Here is a 15847-nt window from a genome sequence, read left to right on the forward strand (position 1 = left end):
CGTCATTGAGAGAAGTTTACGGATGTAGGTTTTGCATTTCATTGTATATTTAGGCTTTCGCTGAAGCTGATTTGAGAATCTTTTCTCAAATAATTTCTCCTTTTGAGATGAATGAAGTATCTTTTCAACAAAACATATGTGCAAGTGTCACATCAATCACATGCTGGCAATATCTAAGAATATGGTGTGAAGTGTGAAGTCCTGAAAAAAAAAAAAGCACAGAGATTCAGGAGCCTTCTCTGTATGTACTTGTTTTTTTTTCTTAAGTGTCAGTTTTTTTGCAAAACTAATCCTTTTTTCCCCCACTTAATCAGCCTGATTTTATTTGCTTATTATTACACAGTTGTTTTCTTTATATCTGCCTGTTTGCACAGCAGCAGTAGACACAGAGCTAACTGAAGAGTTTCTTAAAGTCGCTTTGTGCAACGAGAGCTACTCTGCTGTTATAGTAATCCCTTTTGTGCCTTTAAATGCCAGTTCCACCCTTACAGATCTCTTGTTGTCAGTAATCATAGATGTCAATTACCAAATATCCAGAGCCAGGTGATTATGTTTTTCAGCATGCTTTGCTGCTCTCGGTTGTTATCCAGGTGATGAGGTCCACAGATGGCTGTGTCGTGGCTGAGAGGGCTCAGCCAATAGGGCTTCAGGGCCAGACTATGATAAAACATGATTGGTCTACGATAGGTCAGGGCCATAGGCCAGTGCGGGTTGTTGGATCTTCAGCGGCTGTCGGTGGAGATAAGAAGACACGCTCATTACACACGCTCACACACACACACACACACACGGCGAGGTGGGCTGATGACAGGACTTTGTTCCCTTCTTCGTTTCTGTTAATTATTTCAATTGATGAGTTGTTTTTCGTCAAGATGTCAAACAAACAGCATTATCTTATGAGCGTCTCGCAGTTCGTTTCGCTTCCCGGACTCAGTCTGGTTGGATCGGCAGTTGGATTTACAGTGCAGGCCGCCTCTGGCCCTCCGTGAGACTGTAACACGTCACAATTCAGCAACGCTCATTTTTGCGAGACTAAAAGAACAAAAGTGACAGAAGTCCAGTGACTGGAACAGCCCCGTTCATTTGGGCTTTTGGTGAAGTTTCACCTTACTCCTTTTTGCTTGTGACAGCTGTGGCGATAAATCCTCTCTGACACATCCAAGATGAATATGTTTTTGCACAGCAATAGAAAAACTGAATTAAATAAAAACCCGAGAGACAAATGACCAACTAAGAGTGCAGGACGGTGCAGCAATCAGACAGAGTGACGGCCTGTGCGCTATAAAAAATAAAAAATACGTGCATCCGTGAGTGTGTGTGTGCATGACTGCTTGTGTGTGTGTATTTTGGGAGCAAGAGAAATGTCCCCTCCATCAGAGGATGTTCTGTCATGGCAGATTTACAGTGCAAGGCTCACCTTGCTGTGGTGAAGAGTGTGTCTTAAAAGACTTAAGCACTTATTCATCAGTGTGCGAGTGTGTGTGTGTGTGGAAAAGGCGTGATGGTACTACTTTGTTCTGACAGGTAATTTCAGTCTCTTGACCTGATATATGAGGGTTAGAAGTGAACGAGTGCACATGTGTACACATGTATAGGCCTCACACACTCATACCGAGTCATTTGGGATGTTGAAGGGTCACGTTTTTACACCCCAGACCCAATCAAGCGATTTGTTCGGTTACATAAGATATGAGTTTAGAGGAGCTGATTAGTCTTTTCGATATAGTCACCAAGAATTGGTGACCGATGACGGCGGTTTTTTTGGACAGAGATCACCAAGCTTTGCTCTACTTTCAGGCAATTCTGATAAACTTCCAGCTCTAAACAGGGGTATGAAGAAAGCACGCAGAACAAAGACAAACAGATGACAAAGTCTTAATTCAGACGATAACAACTGCCAACTGCTGCAAGGCCAAACGGAACTGCCTCAGGCTCTATGAATAAGACAAAGCCTCCTTTACCAGGCCAGTTATACATTATTATTACAGAAAAGACCTGTTCAGGAACCTCCAGGGAAACAGATGATTTGTTCTATTTTGATCAAATATTGATTGAACATATTGATTTAGACCTTTCTTACTCTCCTATTCTCTCTTCTTCTCCCCTCTGTTCCCACCTAATAGTGAAAGCAGGGGGAGGTAGAGTGTTCCTCTCTTCTCTCTTACCCCCCGTTCCCATTTAAACTCCCCAAAGCACTCCATACAAGGTGAGTGTTGGTCTGAATCGTTAGGGATTGAAACCCCTAGTCCTACTAGGGGAGTCGATTGATGAGATTTGCAAATCTGTGCATTATGTTGTGTGAGCAGTGTTGAGTAAGGATGAAATGGCAACCAAAGCAAGTCCCGGGGTATGAGAGTGGGTGTAAGTGCTGTGCAGAGATCCTTGTCTTAAACCCTGTTTTGCATATTGGAGAAAACGCTAAATATTCAAACTTTACTGCGTTGACGTCAAGCTAATATAGATATAAGCGCAACAAGAAAACCCTTCTAAAGAGGCTGTGTAGACGTGTGCTGCGACCGCAAGCTTGAAATAGACAAGACCTGACTGTTGGCATTAATGTGCCACCCACACTCACACAGCAAAACAACTTTACGCACAAGCATAAATACGTGCAAGAGGATGGGCAGGGACACTGCCAAGTTAGCATTTACTTCACATTGTACAGTCATCCTTCATGCCATACTTAACACACTCCGCCTTGGGATGATTGTGTTTTCAAATGACAGCTGACCCTGGGGTCCTCTTAAAAAGCCGAATCAGCATTAATAGCAGTCTCCATCTTTTTTCCGCACTTCCTCCTTTGTCTCTCACAGGCATGGCGCTTGTGTATGTGCGCCTCATAGATCTCAAGTACCCCGACAGTACACATCATTACTTTGACTGGTCCTCGTCTTAACAGGGATGGATGTCTCTATCTTCGGCGCACGCCGCCTTGTACAGTTCATCTTATCATCTTTGTGGTCGCTTCCCCCTGTAGTAAAGCCGCCTTAGATGAAATGTAGACTTCGTATCAGGAAGTAAACCAGAAGTAAGAATGAGTGAGCGCTTGAGTTTTCAGCGTAGTGTCACGGGAGAAGACGGCTGTGGTGGAGATCACGGCCAGGATACCGTGACGTGAGATAGAAAGCATGTTTTCTGGTCCCTCAAGGTCTTCAGATGAACGATAACATGTTTCATTATTGAACAAGAAGTAATGCAGAAATAATCTGCAGAAAAACTAAGTACATCCCATGATTCAGTAGTTTGCAGAAGCGGCTTAAACAGCAATAATTTGAGTAATCGTGTAACTTTATCAGTCTTTGTCAGTGTTGCTGCTGTGTTTGGGGTCGCTGTGCTGTTGCAGGAGCCAGTTTAAGCCAGGCTTTAGCTGCAGGACAGATGGCCTTACGCTTGGCTGCAGGATGCTTTAGTGTACAGTTCATGGTCGACTCAAAGACTGAAAGATGTGCATATCCTGTGGCTTCAAAGTGAGTCAAAAAGCATCACCCCTCCACCAAATTTTGTCTTGGAGTTGTGTTGGGCCGTGAATAATTAGCTTTTTTTCTTGTTCTGAGAAGCTTTTGGCTTTCCCGTTAGGAAAGTTTTTGATTTTGAGATACTAAGAGCACTCCGAGTGCTCTTTGCTGCAGGTAAGACACCGACTACTCAGAACTACTTCACTCATTCCCACTCCAAAGAAAAACCCAAAACACAAATGTTTGTATCGATATGCTGTTCAGTTTCCAGTAGATGTGGACATTTTTCCCTGAAGTCTTTTTGTTTGTTCAGATGTAACCTACGCTGTGCTGCCATGTTCTTTTTAGAGAGAAAAGCCTTTCTCCTGACAGCCTCTCCAAACAACTTATACTTGTTCAGTGCTTTTTCTAATTGTACTGTCATGAACTTCAACATTTAACATGCTAGCTGAGGCTTGTAAAGTGTAAGATGTAGCTCTTAGGTTGTTTTTTTTGGTAATTTCTCTGAGCATTGCACTCTGGATTTGGGGTGAAAGCTTGCTGGGACGTCCACTGCTGGGCAGCCATCTTAAATGTTTTTTACTTGTAAATAGCCTTTCTCGCTGCAGAATGATGGACTCAGCAGTTGCTTCTCTAAGATCAATGCTGACGTCTTTCCTCCTCTGCATTATGTTAACACACACCTGAAGGATTTTTTTTTCTCTTTTTGTTATGCCCAGATTTCCCTGTTGCTGTGGAGTTGTTATGTTAATTCTGCTGAAGTTGACCCCCACCCATTCAACGTCAAAGTATATATTTTTTGACTCGACGAAAAAAGGAAGGGAGTAAAAAAACAACACTGCGTGTATTTCTATCCCAACTCTGTTGAGGCCTAGTCCTCTTCCTCTCCCGTCATACCCTCTTTCCATCTCTCTCCCTCTGCCTCATTCGTCTTTTTACTCAATCTCATTTCTGTGGGTGCTCCATCTCTGCTGTCTCCCCCACCCATGTACTCTCTCTTTCCCTCCCTTGATGAATAAGGAGGCTGCAAATATAAGGGAGGCAGGACAGAGAGCGAAATTGGACTATGAGCTTTGTGCTACTTGGTCCCCACTTTGACTCGGAGCATAAGGTGCTGCACGGAGTATTGTTGCGGTGTGCAGAATAGTTGTCTGTGTGCAGGGATGTTCATCCAGGGATGATTAGGGTCATTCTGCAGCATACACACTTTAGTCTGTGCCCGTATCCTAGCAACGCCCTATCAGTCCACCTGTTCGATGGGCGTCCGTCCAAAAGAAATCTCGCCATCGCGCACACACATGCACACACACGTGCACACACACGTGCACACACACATGCACACACACACACACAATCCCCCTGTCCTGTGTGCATCCTGTTTGTTTTTTTTTGTTTTATTTTTGTCATTAAAGTAAAGAAAAGATGGTTTATTTCGATTTTCTCATCAACTAGTAGCCTTGATCTTTGTTTTTTCTCTGTGATAGTGATCAGGTTAGGGAAAGGTGACTCGTTTTCAATTTAATATCAAAGGTGTTCGGTTATTTTTGAGCTGCAGACGTACATTATTATTCCAAAAATTGGTGTGCATGTGTTTCGGCGTAGGTGTGTGTGTGTGTGTGTGTGTGTGTAAGTCATCAGTGAGTATGCCTGTTGCTACATTGTTCCAAAGTGTGAAGTGGACGGTCAAAAAAAATAAAAAAATAGCAACCTTGACACTGGTTCTGACCCAGGTTTTGCATCCCATGACCAATCAAGTAGCCTAATTCTACTCACCCAGGTACTTGCAAGCCAGCCAGATTATTTTAACCAGAAAACACGTTCAGTCTCCATGTGATATATTCATTATAGCTTGTTTAATACACAAGTTGCATTGTCTGTTGACAGTATAGACAGTGGGAGTTTTTTCAGTAGTTTAAGGACAGTTATATGTAGGTGATTGTTTGATGGTTAATGATTTATGTGTGTTGTATGCTTTTAAATTCAAAATGAAGAGGACAAAGAGACGCATGACTGAACTTAAATTGATAATTGTTATGAAATATCATGTTTTGAAGGAATGGACATGCAGACAGCAAGATTCGGACAACATTGCCTGAACAACCTTTTTTTTTGTGTTTGTGTTGTCATTAAGTCCTGAAAGAATACAAACCTTTCAATTCCTGACCTGCTTTATATTGCACAACGCCCTACGCTACATCAAAACACCTCACCCTCTGCAATCCACTGTGGCTTTCCAGTGAGATACCACGTGGGCCCATGCTCCATTTAGAAGTCTGCCCCTTCGCCCAGCCCCAGAATGGAAAGGAGGAGGAAGAAAAGAGAGGAGCCGTCTCTGCTGTGTCGTACATGACCGCTGACAGAGGCGGTGAGGGAGACAGAGTGGGGACGGACAGTCATGATTAATGTGGAGGCAGTGCGGACCCAAGAATATCTTCCCACTGCCCTCCATCTTAGCTAATGTGACCTGCCATATGGGTCAACCATTACAGCGTGTGTGCGTGCATGTGTGTGATGTGTTGTAGTGTGGACTGACAATGGCTTTAGGTTTTGTACAATATGTGTATAAAATGTCAGATGTCTCACATTTGTATCGCCTCAAAATAACTGCAGTATTTCTCAGTGGACAAGTGGGATATTTTCTTTGGGTATGTCACAAACGTGCTCTGAAAGGGATATCTAAAGGGAGTGTATGATGTGCCCATGAGTAGTCATTGTATTACCTGCAGTGGAGAGCTATATTGTTGATATTTACACCGTGTCACATCTGCATTAAACAGATTAACACTTCCTCCGGCGTAGCGTGCCCACGCCACAGCACCGTCCAAGGTGCGTTCAAGAGCGACTTGGGCAGCATGGGCGTTCTGTTGTGAGTTGTGGCTTTTCTGCATTTCTCGCGGCCCCCCGTTCTGAGAAGCCTTTCGCGTTTGCCCTTCCTCCTGCTTGCTTTGACTGCAGGCAGGACTCTGGCTACTCATAAGTATTCCATACAACCCCGCTTAAGAAGAAAAAAAGGTAACATCCCTCAAAGTCAGACTGAAATATCTCTGAAAAAGAAAACAGAATGAGCAGAGTAACTTGCCTACAGAATAAGCAGCAATCGGGAGGTATGGAATGAGCCACAGTCCTACTGAAATGACACCGCTGACCACCCACTGAAAAAAGGCCTTTAAATGTGTGTAAACCTTCCTTTTTCATATAGTGAAAACAGCAAATAGAATTAATAATGGCAAACACCCTGCTGGTAAAACAGCTGGTAATGCACTCATTTAGACGTGATAACATTTTTAATTGTCTGACATTTAAGTACTTTTTGCACGGGGAGGGGGGGTTTCTTTATTTTTCTCTGTGTGTTTATAGTAGCCATTAAACCACACTGCACCACCATAACGATCTGCGGTTAAACTTGCTTTTCTTTTTTTTTTTTTCAAATACAACACCAGAATACTTTTGTTTGGTTCAGTTTCTTTATTTCTGGATATGGTCATAATTCAATCATGTTAATAAAACAGGACTTTACAACTCTCAGTATGAAAGAGTCTGTGTTAATATAAGAGGACTGTAATGCCTGTGGATTGTGAATTGACTTTTCACATGCTAATGTAATTCAATTTCATTTCCCCTCTATTTCTCATCACCACCCATTCATTCCTTTCATTCTCTCATTTGCTGAATTTCCCATTATCGCCCTCTTCTTCCCCCTCATCTGTCTTGCTTCTCGTCGTCCGTCCTGCTATTCTTCATCCTCTGCTCCGTGGTTCTCAGGTACATGATGAATGTGACGTGGGACGGCAGAGACTTGTCGTTCACGGAGGACGGCTACCAAGAAAATCCCAAGCTGATGGTCATTGTTCTCAACAAGGAGAGAGAGTGGGAGAAGGTAGGATCCATACCTGTGGGGGCCTGGCTCGGTGGCTTTTTGTTTGCATGCGGAAATGGGAAATTTTCGCTTCAACACCAAGACTGTCACTCTAATGCAAGAGTTTGGTATTCAAGGCTGATTATTCTTTTTTTTTTAACTGTTATTATTATCGTTATTATTATTGTTGTTAACAAAATATGTAAAAAATGATAAATTTTAGGCAATTATCCACTTTTTTTTGGTTTTAATATTCTCTACTTACTGTTAGAGTTGGGTTAACTTTCGAATAGCATACAGTGTATTTACATTTACGTCAGTTCAGTGAATATATTTTGAAATCACTTAGGGTTAAACCTTGGAAATGATTGTTTGGCAGCTTAACTAGGACTGAAGCTTCAAACTACAGTAAGTATACAAAGTATTGAGTCAGAAATGTGACAAGCTGCATCCCCTGGTCCCCAAAGTTGTATAACTCTGCCACCAAATCCCTTCAGCCCTCAAACACTGACTTTATGGCCCGTTAAAGATGTCGCCGTTTCTACTGGTTGTGTACCTTATGATTTGGTTTTGAAGCCAGGGAGTTAATTTAATAGATAGATAGATAGATAGATTGATAGATAGATAGATAGATAGATAGATAGATAGATAGATAGATAGATAGATAGATAGATAGATAGATAGATAGATAGATAGATAGATAGATAGATAGATAGGCTGCCAACACAATGGTTAGAAATGTATATTGTAGAAGCTAAAATTGAAATTAAGAAGGAATAACTTTGTGAAAAGCACAGCACAAAACAAAACTTGAGATAATCTGTGAAACCATTAATGAAAGCACGACCTTCGTCCCATCATAAAACACCTATTTGAACAGTGGGCTCGTTTAAAAACATGCTCATGGATTCCTACAAACGGCTAAGATGAGGGGGCTTCTTTAAAGAATGGCCCCTGTATATGATATACTTGGGATTGTAATGGACTTTAAATGGCGGTCATGCATCTTTATATCTACATCTGGCTGCCTCACACCTACCTGAGCACACCATATTTAATGTCCCTATAGCTCATACTTTAGAATGGGTGAAGGGACCAGTTCTAGGGAGGTGTGGGAAAGGAGAGGTGTTTCTGCAGGAAGGAGCCAAACAGGCAAAAAAGGGAAGCTTGATTGATTGTTGTGTTTCTTGTCATCATTGTCATTTCTTTTGATTCATCATTCTGCATTTTTCTCCCTCCTTTTCTAATCCTTTCTTCCCCAATTTGAGCCTTCTTGCCTTCACTCTTTACTTTTCTCTGTACTGCCATTTGCCTTTTTTCCTCCTTCTCTTCTGTCCTCTTCCCCCCTTTATCTCTGAGCCAGGTGATCTGTGCGCTCTGGTGTCATGCTCTCTGATAGCCCCTCAAACTACACTTAATCAAAACCCGAGAGCTCTGTTTTTGGTATGGCGAGGGGTCACTGCTCTCCTGCGTGTGCATGTGCGTCTGTTTACCTTTCAGCACTGGCTACCGACAGAAAGACTGTTCGAGAGAGTCGGCCTGCAATCAATCTGGTCGTTATTCAGGTCACATCCGCGTGCGTGCACCTTACAGTATGCGGTTTAGCTTGCCGCAATCCGCACAGTATCCACCCAATCTTTGAGACTAGCTTTTTCATATTTCATGCAGGCAGACACACTCCTTTGTTGTTGTGCTGAGGAGGAGTAGTTTGCTGTAAACAGAGAAGCCATGAAATTGATCAGAACCACTTCACTGTGGTGCAGAGAAAGAGACAGACGCCTAAACCCAAAGAGGAGACGCAATTGGGAGCTTCTCCGTCTCTCTGGTTTTGCTGTCCCACCCATGCAGCAGAAATAAGTGGCAGAGAGTGGAGGAGACTTTCGCGATGATCAAGAGGTAAAAATTCAGTAACTGCACTAAAATATGGATATGCACTAAAAATATAAAATGTGTCCCCTTGGGGCTCAGGATGCAGAGACAGCGAGAGGAGAGCAATGTGGAATGATACTGAGATGAGCAAGAGATAGAGACAGATGGGCTGAGATAGTGAGCGCAAATGAGCGTGAGAAAGAGACAAAAAGATGAAAAGGAAAAAAAATTTAAAAGGGGACATTTAAGTGAAAAGAGAGCTGGAACTTTGCCACCAGCAGGTGTGTGATTTCTCTTTGTTCCACCCACCACAGGTGTTCTGCATTCGGGCGTTTAAAGCATTCATATGCGATATTCTCTGCAACGCACCCATGTTGTCCTTGGTGTTAAATGGTAAAAGAAATATGGTTTTAAGTAGTTTCTGCACAAATAGGCTAACGCAGAAGAAGTCTAATCCATCTATCCGTCTACAAAGATGATAGATATAGCCGCCGGGCTAATGATTAATAATTCAAAGCATTTGCAACGGCCTTCTATATTAATTGTATTTTTGCAGTATAACCGTGCTTCAAAATGAAAAGGTTGGTATATTGTGTGAGAAAATGTCCATCAAAAAGAACGCAGGGACTTTCAGATGACCAAAACTCGAATGACGAAGAACACATCAGACCAGGTCGAACTGTTTTCTTCCCATTTGCATTGTTCACTCTTGACTGTTTTGTCAGTTTTTCTAACGATGTACCTTTTTGTCAGTCTGGGCAAAACAATACATCTCAGAAACCTTGGCACAGGACCACCTTCACCGCTTCAAACAAACACCTAAAAAAGTTGCTTCAGGTGTCTTTTTAGTTCCTCGGTTTCTCGTTGGCCACGTGCCAACTTTTGTGAGATGTCTTGCTGTATTTTCTTTTTCTTTTTTTTTTTTACTTTAAATAAAAATGTTGACACTGGAAAGTACTAATATCTACCAGGATATGTGTTATAAGTGGCATTGATGTCGATTATCACAACTTTGCTTCGATTTCATATGTCCACACTGTCCACACCCAGGTTTCTACCAATGGATGTACAGTATAAGCATCATGCCTCACAGGAAAATATCTGTCATCCATGAAAGCCAAAAACCCTTTGATTGCAGTTGAGAGTTTGGGTACAACTTCACTGACTGAAAAGGAGAACTGCATTTACTTCTTAGAACTGGGAATGTGTGTTTTATTCCTGCAGTGGGGGCGGAGTGTGTAATCTGATTCAGGAACTGCCACGGTGTTTGCAGCCAGTTCACAAAATAATTATTACAGACAGCATGGGATTTGTGCTTGAAGAATCACAATATGGAGAGCAGACACACGCTAAAGCCCATGTGCATACACCCACGCTTCCAAGTTGACACACAAACACAGATGTGTGTTTTTGATCTGGGCCTCGTTATTCTCACAGTCTTAATAAAAGAGCTTCTCTTGAAGGGAATGAGTCGACATCAGTGATCGTTTTTTTTCTCTAGCTCTGCCGCTCGTCGTCGACCTCCTCTCTGCATTCGTTTTTCACACGTAAACATTAGCCCGCACGTGCACCCTGACACATGCCAGCAGACACAACACACACACGCACACACACACACGTGCGCGCGCTCCCATCCACACAAACACTCAGACGCTAGGCTGTAGGAGAGGGAAAGCAGAATCCATTTTCCCCGACATAATTTTGTCTGACAGGAGTGACAGATACTGTTTTATGACTGAATGGGTTTCTCCAAGCTATTAGGAACTCATTCTCCCATAATGCAACTTGCCACAATGATAACTCTCCCAGAGAGACCAGCACAGAGAAGGTGCTTAGCGTAAGAGCTCCGAACATTGTTTTTTCTTCATTCTTTCATCCTGTTCTCCAGCTTTTTCAGCTGGGTCCTGGTTGATAATAGCCCTTGAGTGTGTGTGTGTGTGTGTGTGTGTGTGTGAGAGTATCTGGAAGTCAAACACAATATGACAGAAAAAGTGATACAGAAAGAGAGAGGTGTTGTGAAATATAGAAAATTAAAGTAAATGATGAATTTGCATGGCCTAAATAAAGATTAAAAACAATATAAAGAGAAGAAGAGGATTAAAAGGAAAAGCAGATGAAAGATAACCTAATTGAAACAAAACTAGGGATTTCCATAGAGAAAAAAGAAAGAAATGATGCACCACTCTTCTCGGGCAGAGTGGCATTTCATCACCAAGTGGCTGTGTATCTGTTACAGGGTGACGATGCGATAGGAATGCCTCTGCTGCTCCTCACAATGCAGTAATCCCACCGGCACCATCGCTGTAACCTCCCACAGGCCGAACTGTCAGCTCACACGCGCGCACGTGCACACGCACGCGCTCGCTCTTGCATTGCCATCTTTGTATTGCGTACTTGTAATATCTGATATTACATCCAGGAAGATTCAGCATTCTCCTTCCCTGCCGGTCGATAAATAGAATCCTCCCGGGTTTCCTCCCGGCATTAATTTATAACCCCCCCCCCCTCCCTCTTTCTTTAATTGGAGCGAAGGAGAGACTGGGGAGGAAGTGGGAAGAGGAGAGCAGCAGGACAGCAGAGGAGTTGCTGTAGTCAGCTTCTTTTCCTCCTCCTCCACCTCCTCCCCAACCTCTCTTTTTGTCAAACATCTGAGCAGAGCATTTGTCTCTCCTCTTAGCTTATTGACTCATCTGACCAAATTAGAACCACGTCTCTGAAGATTAGAGAAATGACTGAATGGCTCAAACATTCTTTAATTAGGCCGTGTATCTGTTCAGGTTTAGGTTTCTAGTGTATCTGCTCTACCTTACTGTGTGTATAGCTATGAAAAAAGAATGAAATAGTGCTTCCAACAAAGAAAAATAGACTTTAGGGAGGATTTTAAGACACGTCTTTCTTCCATTTTGTACCACACACTTTGGGTCGGTATTCCAAGCAGCTTGGGATGCTGTTGTTAGCCGCAGAATACCACCGTGAATAGTTCCGTGCCCCCGCTGCAGTTTGTCATGACTCTTTATCTTAGCAGATGCTTTTATCCAAAGCGACTTGGAATTGAAGAACACACTGAGGGCCGATTTCGAGGATACATCGACACGTACACATGGAAAGCTGCGGACCGAACCGGCAACCATCCGGTTGAAAGACGACCACTCTACCGGCTGAGCTCCAACATGCCGACCACATTAAAGCTGAAAAAAATGTTTGTTTGGGTGAAACACGTGAGAAATATAACAAAGGTCTATTCCCCAAATCCCATATTTTGCCGAGCTCTAGCTGGATGGGTTCCGCATGTGTAACAGTCTTTCATTTATACCACAGATTCTCAGCTGCATTGAGATGTGGGCTTTGACAAGACATTTAAATGTTCCCCCCTTTTAACCACTGTGGAGTGTTGCTTTTGCAGTCGGCACGATGCAGCCACCACCGTGCTTTCCTGTTGGGATGGCATCTTTGGGGAGTTTTCCATTTGCACCACACACATGGTGTTTTTCAGAATGTTCAGTTTTAGGTTCATCTCACCATAGTACCTTCTTCACATGCTCAGGGAATATATCGGATGCATTTGAGTGAACTCCAAAGGTGTTTCGTGTTTTATTTCCCTTGCATAAGGCCGCGCTTTGGGAATTCCTGAATTCCTTCAGAGCTACCATTGATCTCTAATTCTTTCTTTTTTGCTCAGCTCTGTCTGATATATGCCCCTCTTGTTTCATCTGATAGTTTAGGCGCTCTGCTCCTTTTTGTGAGAGTTGTGGTGCCATTGTTTTTTCTCTGATAACGGTGCTTCAGGTTTTCCACATTTCTTATGTTTTCTTTGTAGCTCAGTTTCTATTTTAGCTATTTGGAGGGATCCCCAAACATATCTGTTATAACTCCAGGTCCAGTGGTAAAAGAAATAAGAAAAAAAAGTCCACTTTATCAGGTTGATGTGACCTTTGCAGTATCTTTTTTTTTTTCTTTCAGTATTTTACTGAAAAAGTTCTCTTCTGTAGTTTTAGTTTTGACACACATTGCAGGAAACCTGGATTCTTAACAGTCTTACAAAGACAATTTTAAGTCTTAAATGCTGTATTCTGCCACCTTACCCTCCGATTCTTACATTAACACACAAAGACAAGCAAGCGTGTGTGTAGATACGCAAACTCACTCACCTGTGAAATACAAAACAGCTGGACTAAGACAGATAGCCAAACGTGGCCTATCCCTGGAGAGTGAAGGTGACACTCCAGATACTGCACACATGCCACCTCAGCGCACCGTCTGGCTTCACTCTCTTCAACGCAAAATCCGACACGCGCGCACGCACAGTTTGAGGGATGCAGCTGACAGCAGAGCGAGCTGCTGATGGCCGTGCTGACTAAAAGCAGAGAGGAGACTCTAATCCCTGTCAGAGGGTAGAAAACCACTCAAAGCAAAACAATTAAAATGCTAATTTCATTTCCTCCCCTCTGCTCGCCTGTTAATGACTTAGCCAAGCGTGCAGGCTAAGCGACAACAGTGTTGGAGTGAGTCATGTGTGTGTGGGTAACAACCACTGTCTCATGACTCCAGGGTCAAAGGTGTGACAGATTAACCGTTGCCATGTGTGTTAGGCGTGTAAATGTGTCAAATGGGTGCTTTAAGAAATTCACTGTTTCACAAATACACACAAAATGAATCTTAACCTTTCTTCCTTTGTTACTGGTTGATAGAATTATTGCTATATTATCACATTTATGTCCATGAAGGTGTGTGTTTTCTTGACTGTGTGTATATATATGTGTGTGTCCGTTTGTCCACTCCACTCCACAGTCGAGCTGCTTGTGAACTTAGAAGACAGGGAGACGCGTGAGATGGTGGAAATGTTCTGAGATGGAGGGAAAGAGTGCGAGCTGGCTTTTGCTATTTTCTGGCTCCTGTATTATTAATAATTGAAAGTCAAGCAAAGCCTTAGTGCCTGTTGCTGTTCCTGTCTTCCTCGCCGCCTTCGCTGTCTGACAGAAACACTCATACACACATGCCCACACATATATATTTGCAGACAGATGTGGATGGGTAAAGAGCATCTATAGGGGAATCTGTGACATCACAGCTCTGAAAACTTTCTAAATTATTCAGACACTACTACAGTCCCACACACTCCTGTCTCTTTGCCATCTATTTATGTGAATAAATTCATAGCAAAACCTCTATGTGCACTTTGTCATCCATCCCAGCTACTTTTAATCCTGTTATGCTGTGTCTACAGTCACACCAGCACTTATTGTTGTAGCAGGTTGGAGTTTTAGGTATGCCTTTGTGCCAAATTAGAATGAACTGTCCATTTATATGGACTGCAATGAGATTACATAATCACATTTGCTTTTAACCACCTCAAACAGATGAGCTCGATAGGTCAAAAGACCGTGAGACAAATGTGTAGTCATAGGTCAAACCCCAACAACAAGCAGGCTGACATTAGGTTGCTCACACTTCATGAAATCCATTCTATCTACATTATAAATGGGCCAACTTTCTTAAGGCAACTAGTAACTTATTCATAATCTTTTTTTTATTCTCCACTCCCTCTGACCAGATGGGGAAGCTGGACAATGGCAGCCTGACAATTAAGTACCCAGTGTGGCCACGTTTCAACTCCTTCGGTGATGCTGAGCTTGACGACAACCACCTGTCCATCGTCACCTTAGAGGAGAAACCTTTTGTCATTGTGGAGGATGTAGAGCGACTCACTGGCACCTGCATGAGGAACTCCGTGCCCTGCAGGAAGCATATCAAAGAGTAAGTCCCACATTGATCTATCTGACCACAGAGCAAGTAGTGGTACCATCACTGAATGTCACTCCTACATGCTGTCATGAAAATACAAGTTACAATATCATGGCAAAAGAAAGCAACCCAAGCTCTGAAAATGAGCCCAAAACAAGTGTCAGTCCTCTTAAAAAATGTTAAAACTTGTTCTGATGTAATAGTGCGATGACGTTTTATACTTATCAGCTTAATTCCATTTTCTCTCACTCCAAATATGACGTTATTCATCGATCGGAAAACGCTGTTTACGTGACAATGTCTTATCCAGACTGACGTCTTGATAAGGCTGAAATATCTTTGGGCACATTTATGCTATTTTTGAGGTGGATTTAGCCTTTTTCCAAATAGAGTTGATAAACATATTGGTATGATGAAGCAAACATTCAACACACAAATGATCTGTTCACGCTTCCTATGTGACAAATGTGGTTGGCACAATGAGAGGAAACACATTCAAAGGGATGAAAGCATATCGTCCATTTTCCGTCGTCTCCAGCACTGTTGCTGCGTTCCTCGTGATCGATGGCAGAGGCGCAGTGTTCGACCTGTGCAGCAGCTTCTCTCCTCCCCCAGTAAACGGAGGCGACTGCTGAACTAAGCACTTCTCTTCTGTTTCTTACCAATTTTCTCTCTCACGCCCAAATACCTCTAGCCTCTTGCTTGTTCCCAAAGCACGCACACGGTGTGTGTTTGCGTGTGTGTGTCACTGAGAGGCTTGAGTGGTGCTGAATCAAAGCATGTAATTGGTTTGTGGAAAAAGGGTATTAGTGTTTCTCTCTACTGGAAAACACACTCGCGGACACAAAGTGAGATTGTTTGTCACTCATTCCATGCGCACATGTATGTATGTAAAGCAACAGCTACACATTGAGACACAGACGGA

The 15847-nt window shown here is 42.8% G+C and overlaps 1 protein-coding gene across 1 annotated transcript in view; it reads left to right on the plus strand.

The window, feature by feature from the left end:
• grin2aa (glutamate receptor, ionotropic, N-methyl D-aspartate 2A, a) overlaps window positions 1–15847 on the plus strand; it is a 132404-nt gene that overhangs the window by 90517 nt on the left and 26040 nt on the right. The window contains exons 5-6 of the mRNA XM_072368139.1: window positions 7218–7332; window positions 14732–14934. Coding sequence (XP_072224240.1) covers window positions 7218–7332; window positions 14732–14934 — 318 coding nt within the window. The remainder of the gene's footprint in view (window positions 1–7217; window positions 7333–14731; window positions 14935–15847) is intronic.

The sequence above is a fragment of the Leuresthes tenuis genome, unplaced genomic scaffold, assembly GCF_036924035.1.
Source record: "Leuresthes tenuis unplaced genomic scaffold, fLeuTen1.0.hap1 SCAF_17, whole genome shotgun sequence".
In the NCBI taxonomy this organism is placed as follows: Eukaryota; Metazoa; Chordata; class Actinopteri; order Atheriniformes; family Atherinopsidae; genus Leuresthes; species Leuresthes tenuis.